Source organism: Astatotilapia calliptera, chromosome 6, assembly GCF_964374335.1.
Source record: "Astatotilapia calliptera chromosome 6, fAstCal68.1, whole genome shotgun sequence".
NCBI lineage: Eukaryota > Metazoa > Chordata > Actinopteri > Cichliformes > Cichlidae > Astatotilapia > Astatotilapia calliptera.
In genome coordinates this window covers 16,381,340-16,399,253 of record NC_137427.1, presented here as the reverse complement: position 1 = coordinate 16,399,253, position 17,914 = coordinate 16,381,340, and the positions used below count along the sequence as shown (strand labels likewise).

Here is a 17,914-nt window from a genome sequence, read left to right as displayed (position 1 = left end):
GTTGCCTATCATAAACAGTGCTATAGAAACTAAAAATACTAGTCCAAAAGGCTGTAAGCGTAGAACAGGACCAAAAAAGATGCCCAAGAGTACCGTCCACAAGTTTACATTTATCACATTTGGGGGAAACGTTAGGAAAAATCTTGTTCAATTTGGTTTTGGAATAGTGCAGTCTATGGACAACCTTAAATTGAATTAACTGAAGCCGGGCGTTAACAGAGCATAGTTTTATCCGACTTAACACTTCAGCCCATAGATCGTCAGAGATAACCAAACCAGTGTCCCTTGTCCAAGCCTCTTTAATATGGCAAGAGGGGGCTGCCGAAGAAAAAAGGTTGACAAGCCGAGAAATTAAGTGTTTTGAGGTGGGAGGTTCGTTCATCATATTGTAAAAGACATGCTGTATGGGGATGGTATCTAAATTTGAGAATGCTTGCTTGACATAATTCCTAATTTGTAAGTACCGAAAAAAATGACTTGTAGGGAGATTGTACTTTGTCTGAAGCTGAGCAAAAGAGGCAAAATGATTGTCAATATAAAGATCCTTTATAGCAATTAACCCTTTGACAGGCCATTGTTTGAAAGCAGCATCCATTGTACTAGGCGTAAAGCTAGGACTGTGGCAGATCGGGGCAAAAGTTGACACTACCGGGAGGTTCAAGATTCTCTTAATTTGATTCAATATTTTTACGGAGTTGCAAAGAATAAAGTCATCACATGCACTTTTAATAACCGATTTTGAAAATAAGATAGCTGGCAAGGATGCTCCAGTGTGCTCGATAGCAGTGCTAAGCTCCAATTCGAGCCATTTAGGGCTGGACCTGCATCCCACAGCATCACCAACTATAGGCAGATTCCAGAAGACCCAGGCTCTGGCATTACAGGCCCAGTAATAATGTCTGAAAACTGGAAGGCCCAGACCACCCTCGTCCGAGGGCTTTTGCAAGTGAGACTTCGAGATGCGGGGGGGCTTGTAGGCCCAAACGAAAGGCATGATAATGGCATCCAACGCTTTGAAAAAGGAAGACCTGAGAAAAATAGGAACGTTCTGGAATAGGTACATGAATTTAGGGAGCACAACCATTTTGATTATATTGATACGGCCAATCATTGAAAGTGGGAGAAGTTTCCACCTATCTATCATACACTTGAGCTCATCAGTTAGAACCGAATAATTAAGCCTGAAGAGGAGTTTTGAGTTCCTAGGGATGTTAATACCCAGGTATGAAAAGTAATCCTGGGAGACCTTAAAGGGCAAACTAGACAGGAAATCAGGGCCCAGACCAGACGACAGCGGCATAAGAACAGACTTCTTCCAATTTATGGTGAACCCTGATAGGTGGCCAAAGCTGTCAATCAGCTTAAGAAGTGGAGGAAGGGAGATCTTTAAATCTGAAAGAGCCAATATGATATCATCTGCATACAGACCGATGGTGTACTCTGACGTGCCACAATTTATACCAGAGATATGGGAATTGGCTCTGATGGCAATGGCCAACGGCTCAAGAGCTAAAGCAAAAAGCATTGGAGAGAGGCAACAACCCTGCCTTGTCCCACGGTGTAAGAGGAACGGGAGCAACCTCTCATGGTTGGTAAGGACCGAGGAACGAGGGCAAGCGTAAAGCAACTTAATCATATTCAAAAAATTCGACCCAAAACCAAATTTTTCAAGAGTAGCAAACAAATAACTCCATTCCACTTGGTCGAAAGCCTGCTGGGCATCGAGTGAAATCACCGCAGAATTGGGCAGTGTCGTTGAGTACATCGCATTTAAGAGACATCTAGTATTAGAAAAAGAGAATCTATTGGGGATAAAACCCGATTGGTCAGGATGAATTATAGAGCCTATGTGCTTATTTAACCGGTTGGTTAGGACTTTAGCAATTATCTTTTGGTCTGAGTTGAGAAGACTTAGGGGACGATAGGAAGAAACATTAGTTTCGTCTCTGTCTTTTTTCAGGAGGAGACATATATGGGCATCGTAGAAAGAATGAGGGAATGAGCCGTTTAACACTGCGCAATTTACCATCCGAAGTAGCAGGGGAGCGATAACGTCAATATGTGTCTTATAAAGCTCTATCCCGAAACCGTCCGGACCACATGCTTTTCCATTAGGAAAGGAGCAGATTGCATTTCTAATTTCCTCCAGCGTAAAGTCTGCATCGAGTAAGCCCCGTGCAGCCTCAGGAAGAGTCGGGATGTCTAAAGCATTAAGAAAATTAGTGATTTCAGCAACTGTGGCCGTAGTACTAGATGTGTATAACTGACAATAAAAACTGCGAAATCTGTCATTTATCTGCTTGTGATCGGACAGCAACTGGCCAGTTGCAGAGAGAATTCTGTGTATCGCCCTTTCAGCTTGAATGCCCTTCAGCTGTCTGGAAAGCACCTTGTCAGCCTTTTCACCAAGCTCAAAATGCTTCTGTTTTAATCGACGAATACAATTCATGACCTGCTCCCCCAACATGTGGTTGTAGTCATATTTCAATTTGAGAATGGTATTAAGTGTGTCAGCAGCCCCGGTATCGCGATACTTCTCCTCCAACACAGACAGCTCTGCCTCAATATTAGTACGCAGCCTGAGTTTGTCCCTCTTCTGAGAAGCTTGATAAGCAATAATATGGCCTCTAATAACGACTTTAAAGGACTCCCACAAAACAGAGTCTGAAACTACACCATTATCATTAAATTGTAAAAATTCTGCGATTTTAGTAGATAGGTAAACCGTAAAAGAGTCATTTAGATATAAAGAGGGGTTAAATTTCCAATTGTATTGGGGGGTATATAGGTTGAAGTCAATTACCGTTGAGAGAGGTGCGTGGTCCGAAACTAAAATACTGTGATAAGTGGAACTAACCACTTTCGAAATAAGCCTGGAATCAATAAGAAAATAGTCAATTCTACTGAAGCTGCCATGGACAGGGGAGAAGAAAGAGTATTGCTTTTCTAACGGATGCTGGTGCCTCCAAATGTCAACCAAGTCCAAAGATTTAGTAAGAGTATTGAGTACAGAAACAGCTCTCAAGGTTGGGGCCAGGGACGCAGAAGACCTATCCAACAATGGATCGAAATAACAATTAAAATCACCACCGAATATGATATTATGGTCATTGTATTGTGAGACAAGATTGAATATTTTACTAAAGAAGTCAGGGTTGTCAAAATTAGGGGCATAGATGTTCAAGAGGACTACAGGGGTGGAGTTGACTGTACCTGTAACAAGTATGAACCTCCCACCTGGATCACATATCTGAGTTTTGAATATAAAAGGAATAGTTCTGCGAACAAGAATGGCAACCCCTCTCGCCCTGGAAGAAAAGGCGGACTGGTACACCTGTGACACCCATACCGATCTTAATCGCCTCTGCTCTGAAGGTTGGATATGGACTCGTTTCTTCTTTCTGCATCAAGTAAGGAATGTAGTGAAAGTTCCCAAGAGGTTAAAAACACCACTGAAAAAATGCCATCAGACCTGAGTTGGGACACTTGGATTATGGAGCTTCTGGACCAAGAGAGTGGATGGGAGCATGTGTTTAATAAGTAAGAGAATAACGTCCCCCAAAATGTTTAAACTTCAAAGCTCATGCATACATTAGTGATGGGCAGATGAAGCACTGAAGCTTTTCATCCAATTGGTTTACCCCAGCGCAAAGCTTCTTGAAGCTTTATTTGCTCTAGTAGGACACCTACTGGACGTAAAAATATTAGTTGGCATGAATTTGAAGAGTGTGGCCTTTTGCACACAGCCTGTAAATGTCAACAACAAAAGGAGTGTGTAAAACATGTATATTGTAGTGATGCAGTATACTGTGTATATTTATACTGGCAGTATGGAAAATGATTATTTGGAAATGCTTAAAATGGAAATGATCATTTACTGTGAGGTGAGGTGTGGTTGGGGTGTGGACAGTGGTTGTGCTTTTGTAACGTTGAGGTATGGACAGCTACACACTGAGGCGTCAGTCCTGCCCATATTTTATTCAGTAAAAACTAAATTTTCACTGCTTTTATGACCTTTTTAGTGGGGAGAACATAGCTAGGATTTAATGATTTAACAAATCTTATAAATCCTTTGTCCTCCACAATGCTAAATGGCTGGGAGTCCTCAATCACCATGCTAACCAGGTTTTCATCTATTTGAGATTGTTCTCCTGAGGAAAGACAATAAAAACAAAGCACAAATATAAATATCACACACGTAACTTATTACAGTTGTATAATATTGTTATATCATTTAGTAACATTACGGCATGCTATTATTATCATGGCATTTGATGGCTCACCTGGTCTTGCTCAACAATCGCTGTTCCCCTTATTCTCATGCAAAGCTCTGTAGTGCCTAAGCATGGATGAGGTGTTGTTGTTATATCCCAGCTCCCTGGCACATAGCAAACACTTCACCTTGTACAAAAGTAAATACAGCTTAACATAAATTGTATTGCACCATCAGTATTATGAAAATACATCTTCTGTAGAAATACCTTGTTGGGAGGAATAAGATCAAAATGTTCCCACACAGGGGAGGACATCCTCCTCTTCTTAGCTGGCTCCATTCTCTCCTGAGTTTCTCTCCTCACTCTCATAAACCTCCAAACTGCCTCCCAGCTGTCTCCAACTCTCACTAACCGCAGCTCTCCATCAAACACCCACATTTTGATTGAAGTCTGAGGGGTTTGTATCGCTGTCACATCTCGCGACAAAGTTCGAACCACTTCATGAACCAGTCACGTGGTACAGCCGGGCAGCGAGGCTTCGGACGTCATCATTTTCAGCTCCTCCCATAAATGAAGCAAGCCTCGATACGTGCATCGCGGAAACGCCCCCTCCATTACTCGACACATCACTAGCATACATGCACATCTAGTGCTCAGCGTCTAATTGTGTGTTTGTGTTTTTACCTTTTTGCAGTAGCGTAGTGAAACATTTGGGCGGTGGATAAATAATGGAAAATAAAATTCAGACTAGAGACGGCTTCAGGTGAGTACACGTGGTGCACAAGGACCAAAGCTCACCTTCTCAACCTGGACAAAATGAATTATTTTACACTGATACTGTAAACTTTTGTTTGTGTGTCAGGTTTCCATACATCGGAAACAGCTGCTGCATCTGTAATTCTGTCCATCCTGAGGAGAGTCCACACTCTACATCAGATCCTTGGCTCACCTATAATGATGCACAGGTGCTGCACACAACTGGATCTGCAGCTTGTGAGGAACAGCAGCACTCAGCCTACATCCTGTTTTACAAGATTAACGTAAGAAGACACAGTCTCACTAACCACTTTAATAGTGACTTGTGTCCCAAATACTGTTTATTTGTCTTAGTTACAGATAGTGAAATAAAATGGGAAATGATTGTTTCATAATTGTATACTCAGCTTGGTCGAGAACGAGGGGCAGGATTTTGAATTGATGCCATTGGTGCATTTACTAAAGTTCTGGGGTCAGTTTGAATATCAGTGACTTTGACCTTGAGTTCAAGTTTTCTGAAAATGTTGTGAATGCTACAACTCTGTGACGAGAAGTAAGTCTCCTAGGTCTTTAAATTTGTATATAGGTGCATTTACTAGGAAGCTGAAGGGTTGCACTGCGGGCCATCTGTAGAGGTGTAGAGTCAACAACCTGTCTCTGAATGTTTAGATTAGATTAGATTAGATTAGATTAGATAGAACTTTATTAATCCCTCGGGTGGGTTCCTCTGGGAAATTCGATTTCCAAAAAAGCACAGCACCGACAGAAGTTACAGAGTTACTGAATATTATATATATATACACACACACACACACACACACACACACACACACACACACACACACACACATATATAAATACAGAGACAATATAAATAAAATATACGAAGGGGATAAATAGAATAAATAGGAATAAAAAATAAAAATACAAGTGAATTGCACATTTCAAGTATTGAGTCTATTGCACTGTTGACTATTTACAAAAGTATTGCACAAAAGGTATTGCACAGTGAGGTGAAGAGGCACTACAGCTTAGTTGTTCCCCCCTCCTTTGTCCTCCTGTTTCCCCTCCCTCTCCCCTCCAGAGAGGAGTTAAACAGTCTGATGGCGTGTGGGACAAAGGAGTTTTTAAGTCTGTTAGTTCTTGTCTTTGGGAGAAGCAACCTGTCACTGAACAGACTCTTCTGGTTGTTAATGGCCATGTGCAGAGGATGCCCAGCATTGTTCATAATGTCCATCAGTTTCTTTAATGTCCTTTTCTCTGCCACTGTCACCAGAGTGTCCAGCTTCATGCCGACCACAGAGCTAGCCCTCCTGATCAGTTTCTCCAGCCTGGATGAGTCCTTCTTTGCTGTGCTGCTCCCCCAGCACACCAAAACAAAACAAAAGAGATCGTTGACTTCAGGAGAGCACAGTGGGATCACTGCCCACTTAACATGAATGGATCCTCTGTGGAGGTCGTCAAGAGCACCAGATTTCTTGGTGTCCACCTGGCGGAGAACCACTCCTGCTCCCTCAACACCAGCTCCATAACCAAGAAGGCCCAGCAGCGTCTCTACTTCATGCAGAAGCTGAGGAAAGCCCATCTCCCACCATCCATTCTCACCACCTTTTACAGTGGGACTAATGAGAGCATCCTAAGTAGCTGCATCACTGTCTGGTATGGTAACTGCAGCGTATTGGATCGCAGTACCCTACAACGGATTGTGAGAGCAGCTAAGAAGGTCATTGGAGCCCCTCTCCCCTCCTTATAACACCTGCTTGCTGGAGGACCCCACACAGCCTTCAAACACACTCTTCACCCTGCTGCCTTCTGGAAAGAGGTCCCACAACATCCGGGCCCTCGCTACCAAACTACGGAAAAGTTTCTTCCCACAAGCCGTCAGACCCCTGAACACTCAGTGACTGCACTGGCACACGCACACCTTCACACATGTCACTACCAAGCACTTATCTGCAGTATCTCACACTCATATACATACATACAGACACCAAGTTACTTTTGCACAATACTCAGCATTTTGCACATTTCCATTGTCTTGTGTCTGTTTCGTCCTGTTCTGTCACGTTTTGCACTGTTTTGTCTTGTTTATTTTTGCAATTTATGCACACTGCACTTTATGTAGTCCTGGGTTTGTCCGTATATGTCATATATAGCACCAGGGTCTCGGAGGAACGCTGTCTCGTTTCACTCTGTACAGCACCTCTGCACGTGGTTAAAATGACAATAAAAGCCACTTGACTTGACCTGTTTTGTGTAGCAGTTGCTTGGAGACGAGCACCATACAGTTCAAATGAGCATACATTCCAAAATATGCAAATTTGCCCCATACATCATAATGATGATGTTTGCTGTTCAGGGTATGAACGTTCTATGCTGAAAGTTTATAAATATACAACCTTTGACTGCTTGTTTTCAGTTGAACTTTTGCAAAGCTGAGGAGATTTTGGCTGCGATCACATCAAGTCCAAAGATGTTTAAACTTCTTTTTCACAGAAAGGTAAGTTTGAAGAGACTCGCAGCACATTTCTATGAATATTTTCTTATGGTAAACAAGCATTTTTGAAACTTTTAAGGAAGCTTCTTGGATGATTTCTGTAAAAACTGAATTTTGAATCCAAATGAAGGATTTTGTATTTTCATACCATATACTTTGTTTTATGCCATTACTGATGTTGCTTTTCTTGTTTCTAAACAGAAATCACACAAACAAAACGTGGCAGAGAAGGAAATTCCTTCTACGTCTCATCAGAGGTAAAGAAATGCGCCAGTCTTTAATGCTGCTGGAGATATTTATAGCAGTGGTTTGGTTGGAGCTCTTTTATTTCCCTTTTATTGGCATTTTTCTTCCACCTTGTGTATTTACATCTTTTTTACTACTTCTAGTCTTGTCTATAATTTATATTGATTCAGAGATTAGCGTTTGAAAATGTAGAGTGTAAATGTACAAAATACATGATTTTGTTCCATTACAGTTATTAATTTTTATCTGCAATCTCCAGCATGTACTCCTTGTTAAAAATTTGCACTTTGAAAAATAACATTTACACTTTTGTCCTCATCAGCATCCCGGATGCTCCTGTTACTGAAAATGGTCAAAAGAAGAAGAGAAAATGGAGACACCTCTGCTGTTCCTCGGTTTGCTTTTACACAAAACATATGAAATGCACATTCTCTTTAAATTGCACTTGTTAATTTAAAGTGACTTTACTTTTTTAATAAACGTATGTTTGTTCGTCCTCTGCAGCAAACTGACAGCGATGCAGAGGCAGAGAGCAACACTGTGAAGACACAAAAAAAGTGTCGCTGGTTTCTTTTTAAATTCTGGAAGGTATGTTTTATGGAAAGAGTCACTGTCATCAAGCATTTACTCATCACAGTTAAATGAGAAGAATTAAGAGCAATTTAGCACACAGCCATGTCCTCAAATTAAGTTCAAAGATGTTTAAACGTTTTTTTTTCACAGAAAGGTAAGTTCGAAGAGACTTGCAGGATGTTTCTCTAAATATTTTTTATGGTGAATAAGCATTTTTGAAGCTTCATGGATGATTTCTGTAAAAACTGAATTTTGATCAGAACCAAATGAAGGATTTTGTATTTCATAGGACAAACTTTAAAACTCAATTTAAGGCATGAATAAATTGTTTTTATTTTATTTAAAGATATTCCTATATCTGCTTCATGAGCTGACAGCTCACTAAAGTGATAAATAATATGAAATAATACCAAATTCTCTAACTGGACACTTTTCATGGAGAGACCCACTTGGTATGTTTGTTTTATGCCATTACTGATGTTGCTTTTCTTGTTTCTAAACAGAAATTACACAAACAAAACGTGGCAGAGAAGGAAATTCCTTCTACGTCTCATCAGAGGTAAAGAAATGCGCCACTCTTTAATGCTGCTGGAGATATTTATAGCAGTGGTTTGGTTGGAGCTCTTTTATTTCCCTTTTATTGGCATTTTTCTTCCACCTTGTGTATTTACATCTTTTTTACTCCTTCTAGTCTTGTCTATTATTTATATGGATGCAGAGATTAGCGTTTGAAAATGTAGAGTGTAAATGTATAAAATACATGATTTTGTTCATGTTGGTATTCCATTACAGTTATTCACTTTTATTAGCAATCTGTATTAGCAAAATGTACTCCTTCTTATAAATTTCCACAACATTTACACTTTTGTCCTCATCAGCATCCCGGATGCTTCTGTTGCTGCCACACCAGCTAACCCTGAAAATGGCCAAAAGAAGAGAAAATGGAGACACATCTTCTGCTGTTCCTCGGTTTGCTTTTACACAAAACATATGAAATACACATTCTCTTTAAAATGTACTTTTTAATAAACTTATGTTTGTTCGTCCTCTGCAGCAAACTGACAGCGATGCAGAGGCAGAGAGCAACACTGTGAAGACTCTTTTTAAATCCGGGAAGGTATGTTTTATGGAAAGAGTCACTGTCATCAAGCATTTACTCATCACAGTTAAATGAGAGCAATTAAGAGCAATGAGGCACACAGCTATGTCCTATATATTTATATCAGGTAAGAAGCACCACGGAAACGATCCCAGCAGACCTGAGTTGGGACACTTGGATTATGGAGCTTCTGGACCAAGAGAGTGGATGGGAGCATGTGTTTAACAGGTAAGAGAAAGACGTCCTCCAAAATGTTTCAACTTCAAAGCTCATGCATCCATGCACATACACTGCTCAGCATCCTGACATCTTTCCTAATTTTGTGTTTGTGTTTTTACCTTTTTGGAGCAGTGTAGCATGCGGTGGAGAAATAATAGAAAGTCAAACTGGGACTATAGACTGCTTCGGGTGAGTACACGTGGTGCACAAAGACCAAAGCTCACTTTGTCAAAGTGGAGAAAATGAATTCTTTTACACTGATACTGTAAACGTTGTGCGTGTGTGTCAGGTTTCCAAACATCGGAAACACCTGCTATATGAACTCCTGCCTGCAGAGCCTCCTCAACATTGAGGAGTTCATAAGAGACATCAGGCGTCAGGAGGTTTTGTGGAGCACAGATCCAGAAGCTCAGCTCTTAAGGTGCGCTACGTCAACCTTCTACTTTCTTCAAAAACCTGAAGAACAAAGAGATCTAACAGCAGAAATGTCTGTTTACCCTTTCCTTTCTACAGAAGGCTCATTGATGTCAGGGACTGTCATGAGTCAACAGATTATGGCCTTAAAGATCACCACCTAAGAGCTTTTAAGAAGGCATTCAGCAGTCAAGCTCCTGAATACACCGGCAGTGCACAGAAAGTGCGTCAGCTATTTGGACATTTTGTTTTTTTGCTTTACCTTCTGATTTTGATGTACTGTTTTAAATCTCTCTGCTTTTCTTTCAGGACGCTCATGAATTCCTAACATTGTTCCTCAATGAGGTCAAAAGGCTCGCACCTCACCTGGAGAGGAACGCAGCTCTCCTGGGCCAAAGTTATACCTGCCCAGTAGAAGAGCATCACATTTTTAAAATGGAAAACATGAGGACATGCAAGAGGTAAGCCTGTCTTTCAGAAACGCAGAGCTGGTTGCAATATTTTCATATACCTCTTTTCCACCTACCTGATCTTTACTTTAACTACGTTACTCCTGAAATGTGTAGCTGTGGTCACCAATCATCACAGCACGAGGACTTCACCAGCTTGTCTCTTGACCTTGTTCCAGAGGGGTCTATTATAAACATGTTAGAGACATACTTGAAGGTAAGATCACAAATTCCAATAGAGTTGTAGTGTCAGCGATCTTAACACACCTTTTTTGTTAGTGTTTGTGCGTATGTGTGTGTGCATATGTTGAGATTTCTTTCTACCATAAAGCCTGTTTTCTCTGTGCTGTTGTTCAGGAACAAGAAATAGAATTTCGCTGTGATTGTGGAGGGACGGCCTCAGAACTGAAGTCGTCTTTTGATACACTGCCAAGGTGAGTAAGGTCACATCAGAAGTGATCGACTGACCAGGTTTCCAAACTGTGGCGCATCAAATATCAGAGTTTTTCGAGACAATACTTGAGCAGTCGTTTTCTCCCATCTTCTGTTTGTGTTTGACACTCATTCTTCTTATTTTCTACCTTGTTTGTGTTTTTTTTTTCTTTTCTGCCAGAGTCCTGATCTTGCATCTGAAGAGGTTTGGCTTTACACAAACCTACAACATTAAGAAGGTGGATGACCCCGTCAGGCTGCAGAGGGACTTGGTGGTGCCATCCAATCAGGTAAAAACAGACTGCAGAACGTCTCAGGCTACGTCCACACTAGCCCTGATAGATTTGAAAACTCCGTGTCCACACTAGTGTTTTCAGTCATTTTCAAATAGTTGTGCGTCTGCATTGAAACGGCCGAAAACGCTTACGTTCCAGTCCTGCGCATGCGCAAAAGTGAGTGAGGATTACAGAATTTGAAGAAAAGCTATCCGGAGCATGTACAAACTGATATTAATCTTTTTTAGGGCTGTCAAAGTTGAGAGCAATCAAAACAACCGCTGTATAATGCACTCGGCTATCTTTGTTTAATTGCTCACATGACTGCATCACATGGCTAAAATGCGTCATCGTTTTAGAAAGTCTGCGTTTTCGAGTGTCCACACTGCGACGGGACAACTCCGTTTTGAAATGTGTGCGTTTTCGAGAGCATTTTCAAGATGCTGTGTTTTTCCTTGAGGAAAACGCCATCTCAGTGTGGACGGGAGGTCAAAGCGGAGAGAAAACGATGTGTTTTCAAACGAAAACGCATTAGTGTGGACGTAGCCTCAGCAAATCAGCTTAATTATGGCTCTGATGTGAGACTTTGTGAAACTAACACTCTTTGGATTTGTTCCTTCTCAGGGTGGTGGCTGTTATAGTCTTGTCAGCATCATCAATCATTATGGAGGCACAGAGTCAGGTAAAACAACAGACTTGTTACAAACAGAAAATGAAAACTTTCTACTTTTCAGTGAAGGACTCACACACAAAAGCTTTTGATGTTCTAAGACGCACTAAGTCAAAATCACTGTTTGCTTGAATCAGTTGACTTCCAGAAGTTGGATTCATTTGTCTTAATGTGATTTCAGGACACTACATCTGTAGTTCTGTCCATCCTGAGGAGAGTCAGCACTCTACATCAGATCGCTGGCTCACCTATAATGACGCACAGGTGCTCCACACAACCGGATCGGCAGCTTGTGAGGAACAGCAGCACTCGGCCTACATGCTGTTTTACAAGAGAAACGTAAGAAGACACAGCATCTCATCCTGAAGTGAGAGAATTTTTAAATGTCCTGTTACCTTGTTAACCAGTTTTGTCTTCATTCTCAGTTCTGAAACAGGAAATGGAAGGAAGGTCATCATCATGCTGAGAAGAAACAACACTCGTCCCAGCCCACCATCGCACACTGGAGGACAAGTACTGGTAAGTATTGCCCTCAGGAGGAAGGGTCCTCCCAGAGAGCCTGGTCCTCCCAAGATTTCTTCCTCCAGGAGGGAGTTTTTTCTTGCCACCGTCGCCCCACATTCACTGGTCTCATCAGCAGGGACATTTTTAACATCCTAAGACCTGAACTCTTTCATGGCATGCATTTTTAATTTCTCTGTGCCATTTGGGTTGATTGGGACCTGATGAATGTGAAAACAAAGACATCAGATTCGGACTATCTTTTTTTTGTTTCTCAAAAAAATGAGATCCACATATGAGGACATTCATTTTAAAGTTCGATTGAACAGGGGCAGTGTAATGTCCTCCCTCATAAGTGGATATCAGGTTTTTGAAGAGCAAAATTTTGTATTTTGGTCTCATAAATCTTATGTCCACATATGTGGACACCAGGTCCTAGGAGGTTAAAACAAAATCTACTAGTAGTGCAGCACTACTAGAGATCGTCCTTTTCTAGACCAGTGTTTGGCTTGCTCTCTGGAACAACAAATTAGTGCTGTCAGCGTTAACGTCATTTTAACTAATGACGTTTACGCTGACAGCACTAATTTGTTGTTATTATTATTAATATTATTATTAATTTATTTGTAAAATAAATTAAATTTAAAAAAACAAAGAAACAATTTGATTCTTTATGTTATTTTGTTTTATTAAAATCAAAATAACAACAAAACAAAAATAACTAATAAAAAAAATATTAAAAGTATTCAGCAGTGTTTTGTGAAATTTGTAATGAGCCTTAGTTAAGTTGATGTCACAGAAGTTTCTGAATCATTTAGATTGTTCAACAAACTGATTCACTCAGGTAAAGATGGTAAGCTGGAGCAATGGTACGCTTGGAGTTCAGTTTAAGTTTTCAGACAAACATTCACTCGATCAGTTGCAGCTTCTGCTTTTAAATAAATGATTTAGCTGCAAATGTTTAGCTGCAGGTAGCAAAGTCCAAAAGTGACAACATTTCCACTGCAGTCTCTCCAGAAATGGCTTATAAACTTTTGACCAAATTAGACATTTATCCTTGGATCATTGACAACCCTGTAGGGTGAAAATCTTTAATTGTACCTTTTATAACATTTTAACAAGTTACTGTCTCCTGCTGCATGTTTCCTGTTTTGGCTGAACTTCATCAGCAAAGCCCTCAAAGCAGCATATGAAAGAAAGTCATCTTTCATTGTTGTCTCCAGCGTGTTAAAAGAGAGATCGAGCTCAGTGATGAGTTTTGAAGCAGCTGCAGGGACTTCTCGAAGGTTTTGGCTCAAACAGTCGCAGGATGTTGTTCACAGTGGTGACACTGTTGACTGGTGATTGACAAGCACTGAGATACTAACATGACAAACACAAGAAACATCATGACTTATTCTCCTGAGTGCCTGCAAAACACAAACACAAAATCAAACTCAAAGCTTTTCTAAGCTAATCTAATGATAAGAAAGGTCATGCTTACAGCTTTTGGAGCACAGCTGCACAAAATAACAGCTTTTGGAGCACAAAATGCATTACAGGTAAACCCAGTACCCAAACATGTTAACAAGGATAAAGAAAAAACCTGAAACAAAAGCAGGTAGTGTGGTGATTTATGTTGTGAGGATGCTTTCACTCCCATCAAAGTCGCCCAGTGTTGAGAACCCAAATGAGCCCAAAAACCTCAAGTGGCTGCAACCAACAGCGAACGTCAAGAAGTGGATACTTGCATGTTGAGCCAGAAACATGCAGAAAACCCAAAAGAGGCAAGACAGCACACCTTGGTGCCACTCAGGCAGTACGAACACCTGGAAAGAGGAGCCCACAGTTCAGACCCAAGGACACTGGTAAGGACACCAGCCAGCCAGTTATAAGTCTAGTTTTAATTTTCATTTTAGTTAGTGTTATGGCCTGTCTAAGGGTGGCCAGACCATAATATAAGGGTGATCCACCCCTGTCTGACCCCAAGCAGCACATCACACAACCAGTACAATTTTGATGGTGATTTTTTTTCACAGTGATTGAATTCTAACAAAGGAAAGGAGCGAACTACAGCTTCGGGGTGGACCCCAAAACAACAAACAAAAGGGACCGTATCTAAAGGATGTACAAAACTTATTTATGAAAAGAATAAAACCAAATAACAATGTCTTATCTCCCTAACTAACAAAAACATGAGAAAAGGGTAATCGAATAGAGTGAACTATAGACTGTATAAAAGATAGGACCATTGCAACTTTACTGCAGCACTTCACCCTTTCACATAGTCCCAGCTCTTCTCTGTCATGTTTTATGGTGCTGCAAATGTCTTCAGTTGGTGAAAGGTCTGGGCTGCTGGTGTCTTGTTGTGCTTGCTATGCATCCCTGACTCGTTTCTTCTTTCTTTTTTTTTCTTTTTTTTTAATGTATTTATTTATGCAAGTTTCAAAATTTTTTTACACATTCACAAACAGCGGGACAGAAGAACACAGACAATAAAGACAATAACAACCAAAAAACAAACAAACAAACAAAAAAAAAAAACAGAGCAACAAACCACACAACAGGGTACAAGGCCAGCACTTATTAAAAACAGCAGAGAAGCAAACAAAGCAACTGGTATACATGTCAAACAACTCACAATCTAGTGAGTCCAATCCACAAGATCAAATCCAAAGATCGCTAGGAGGAGCTGATAACAATCATGCAAAAACAGTTATGGGCAACAGCTCAGAATGAAAGCAGTTAAAACAATGTGGTCAGGACCCAGGGCGTGGACTGTCCTTCTTAATGTGGTCTATAAAGGGCCCCCATATCTTCCTGAACTTCTCCATGGAATCAGACGTAGAGAACCGAATTTCTTCCAGGTATAGACAGGAGACCATCTCCTCGAGCCACCTCTTGAAGCAGGGAGGGGAGGCAGATTTCCACTCCCCCAGAATCAAACGTTTGGCAATCACCATACCAAACATGAGGGCCTGTTGAACAGCAAAGGGAAGTGCCAAGGAGTCGCCGGAGCAGCCCAGGATCACCATAAGACAGTCAGGATACAGTTGCCTATCATAAACAGTGCTATAGAAACTAAAAATACTAGTCCAAAAGGCTGTAAGCGTAGAACAGGACCAAAAAAGATGCCCAAGAGTACCGTCCACAAGTTTACATTTATCACATTTGGGGGAAACGTTAGGAAAAATCTTGTTCAATTTGGTTTTGGAATAGTGCAGTCTATGGACAACCTTAAATTGAATTAACTGAAGCCGGGCGTTAACAGAGCATAGTTTTATCCGACTTAACACTTCAGCCCATAGATCGTCAGAGATAACCAAACCAGTGTCCCTTGTCCAAGCCTCTTTAATATGGCAAGAGGGGGCTGCCGAAGAAAAAAGGTTGACAAGCCGAGAAATTAAGTGTTTTGAGGTGGGAGGTTCGTTCATCATATTGTAAAAGACATGCTGTATGGGGATGGTATCTAAATTTGAGAATGCTTGCTTGACATAATTCCTAATTTGTAAGTACCGAAAAAAATGACTTGTAGGGAGATTGTACTTTGTCTGAAGCTGAGCAAAAGAGGCAAAATGATTGTCAATATAAAGATCCTTTATAGCAATTAACCCTTTGACAGGCCATTGTTTGAAAGCAGCATCCATTGTACTAGGCGTAAAGCTAGGACTGTGGCAGATCGGGGCAAAAGTTGACACTACCGGGAGGTTCAAGATTCTCTTAATTTGATTCAATATTTTTACGGAGTTGCAAAGAATAAAGTCATCACATGCACTTTTAATAACCGATTTTGAAAATAAGATAGCTGGCAAGGATGCTCCAGTGTGCTCGATAGCAGTGCTAAGCTCCAATTCGAGCCATTTAGGGCTGGACCTGCATCCCACAGCATCACCAACTATAGGCAGATTCCAGAAGACCCAGGCTCTGGCATTACAGGCCCAGTAATAATGTCTGAAAACTGGAAGGCCCAGACCACCCTCGTCCGAGGGCTTTTGCAAGTGAGACTTCGAGATGCGGGGGGGCTTGTAGGCCCAAACGAAAGGCATGATAATGGCATCCAACGCTTTGAAAAAGGAAGACCTGAGAAAAATAGGAACGTTCTGGAATAGGTACATGAATTTAGGGAGCACAACCATTTTGATTATATTGATACGGCCAATCATTGAAAGTGGGAGAAGTTTCCACCTATCTATCATACACTTGAGCTCATCAGTTAGAACCGAATAATTAAGCCTGAAGAGGAGTTTTGAGTTCCTAGGGATGTTAATACCCAGGTATGAAAAGTAATCCTGGGAGACCTTAAAGGGCAAACTAGACAGGAAATCAGGGCCCAGACCAGACGACAGCGGCATAAGAACAGACTTCTTCCAATTTATGGTGAACCCTGATAGGTGGCCAAAGCTGTCAATCAGCTTAAGAAGTGGAGGAAGGGAGATCTTTAAATCTGAAAGAGCCAATATGATATCATCTGCATACAGACCGATGGTGTACTCTGACGTGCCACAATTTATACCAGAGATATGGGAATTGGCTCTGATGGCAATGGCCAACGGCTCAAGAGCTAAAGCAAAAAGCATTGGAGAGAGGCAACAACCCTGCCTTGTCCCACGGTGTAAGAGGAACGGGAGCGACCTCTCATGGTTGGTAAGGACCGAGGAACGAGGGCAAGCGTAAAGCAACTTAATCATATTCAAAAAATTCGACCCAAAACCAAATTTTTCAAGAGTAGCAAACAAATAACTCCATTCCACTTGGTCGAAAGCCTGCTGGGCATCGAGTGAAATCACCGCAGAATTGGGCAGTGTCGTTGAGTACATCGCATTTAAGAGACATCTAGTATTAGAAAAAGAGAATCTATTGGGGATAAAACCCGATTGGTCAGGATGAATTATAGAGCCTATGTGCTTATTTAACCGGTTGGTTAGGACTTTAGCAATTATCTTTTGGTCTGAGTTGAGAAGACTTAGGGGACGATAGGAAGAAACATTAGTTTCGTCTCTGTCTTTTTTCAGGAGGAGACATATATGGGCATCGTAGAAAGAATGAGGGAATGAGCCGTTTAACACTGCGCAATTTACCATCCGAAGTAGCAGGGGAGCGATAACGTCAATATGTGTCTTATAAAGCTCTATCCCGAAACCGTCCGGACCACATGCTTTTCCATTAGGAAAGGAGCAGATTGCATTTCTAATTTCCTCCAGCGTAAAGTCTGCATCGAGTAAGCCCCGTGCAGCCTCAGGAAGAGTCGGGATGTCTAAAGCATTAAGAAAATTAGTGATTTCAGCAACTGTGGCCGTAGTACTAGATGTGTATAACTGACAATAAAAACTGCGAAATCTGTCATTTATCTGCTTGTGATCGGACAGCAACTGGCCAGTTGCAGAGAGAATTCTGTGTATCGCCCTTTCAGCTTGAATGCCCTTCAGCTGTCTGGAAAGCACCTTGTCAGCCTTTTCACCAAGCTCAAAATGCTTCTGTTTTAATCGACGAATACAATTCATGACCTGCTCCCCCAACATGTGGTTGTAGTCATATTTCAATTTGAGAATGGTATTAAGTGTGTCAGCAGCCCCGGTATCGCGATACTTCT

At 41.2% G+C, this 17,914-nt stretch overlaps 1 protein-coding gene across 1 annotated transcript; it reads left to right on the top strand.

Annotated features, from left to right (window-relative positions):
• Positions 1-9,534: 9,534 nt before the first annotated feature.
• Positions 9,535-13,087, top strand: LOC145429418 (ubiquitin carboxyl-terminal hydrolase 37-like). The gene is made up of 6 exons (XM_080302811.1): positions 9,535-10,025; positions 10,118-10,241; positions 10,328-10,479; positions 10,585-11,856; positions 12,026-12,183; positions 12,270-13,087. The coding sequence occupies exons 1-4, from the start codon at positions 9,922-9,924 to the stop codon at positions 10,712-10,714; spliced, it is 510 nt and encodes a 169-aa protein (XP_080158937.1). The 5' UTR covers positions 9,535-9,921; the 3' UTR covers positions 10,715-11,856; positions 12,026-12,183; positions 12,270-13,087.
• Positions 13,088-17,914: the final 4,827 nt, after the last annotated feature.

Coding starts and splice junctions, on each gene's coding strand:
- LOC145429418 (XM_080302811.1), top strand. CDS start 9,922: ATGAACTCCTGCCTGCAGAGCCTCCTCAACATTGAGGAGTTCATAAGA. Junction 10,026..10,117: donor CCAGAAGCTCAGCTCTTAAG/GTGCGCTACGTC, acceptor TCCTTTCTACAG/AAGGCTCATTGATGTCAGGG. Junction 10,242..10,327: donor ACACCGGCAGTGCACAGAAA/GTGCGTCAGCTA, acceptor CTTTTCTTTCAG/GACGCTCATGAATTCCTAAC.